Source organism: Pteropus medius, unplaced genomic scaffold (genome assembly GCF_902729225.1).
Source record: "Pteropus medius unplaced genomic scaffold, Ma_sr-lr_union100, whole genome shotgun sequence".
In the NCBI taxonomy this organism is placed as follows: domain Eukaryota; kingdom Metazoa; phylum Chordata; class Mammalia; order Chiroptera; family Pteropodidae; genus Pteropus; species Pteropus medius.
The window spans coordinates 1266248-1266581 of NW_024345479.1; the positions used below are offsets into that span (position 1 = coordinate 1266248).

General features: G+C 65.3%; 1 protein-coding gene across 1 annotated transcript in view; it reads left to right on the forward strand.

Annotated features, from left to right (window-relative positions):
• LOC120611133 (keratin, type I cuticular Ha3-I-like) overlaps positions 1-334 on the forward strand; it is a 4823-nt gene continuing 4489 nt past the window's right edge. The window contains exon 1 of the mRNA XM_039873520.1: positions 1-333. Within this exon, the coding sequence (XP_039729454.1) occupies positions 35-333 (299 nt within the window). The 5' untranslated portion in view covers positions 1-34. The remainder of the gene's footprint in view (position 334) is intronic.

Below are 334 nucleotides of genomic sequence, written 5' to 3' on the forward strand. Positions count from 1 at the left end.
TCTTTAGCCGGGTGCCTCGCTTCCTCCCAGCACCATGCTTTACAACTGCTGCCTGCCCAATCTGAGCTGTCGCTCCAGCTGCCCCTCCCGGCCCTGCGTGGCCCCCAGCTGCCAAAACATCCCCCTGCCCGGGGCCTGCAACATCCCTGCCAACGTGGGCAACTGCGGCTGGTTCTGCGAGGGCTCCTTCAATGGCAGCGAGAAGGAGACCATGCAGTTCCTGAACGACCGCCTGGCCAGCTACCTGGAGAAGGTGCGCCAGCTGGAGCGGGAGAATGCGGAGCTGGAGAGCCGCATCCAGGAGCGGTGCCAGCAGCAGGAGCCCCTGATGTGC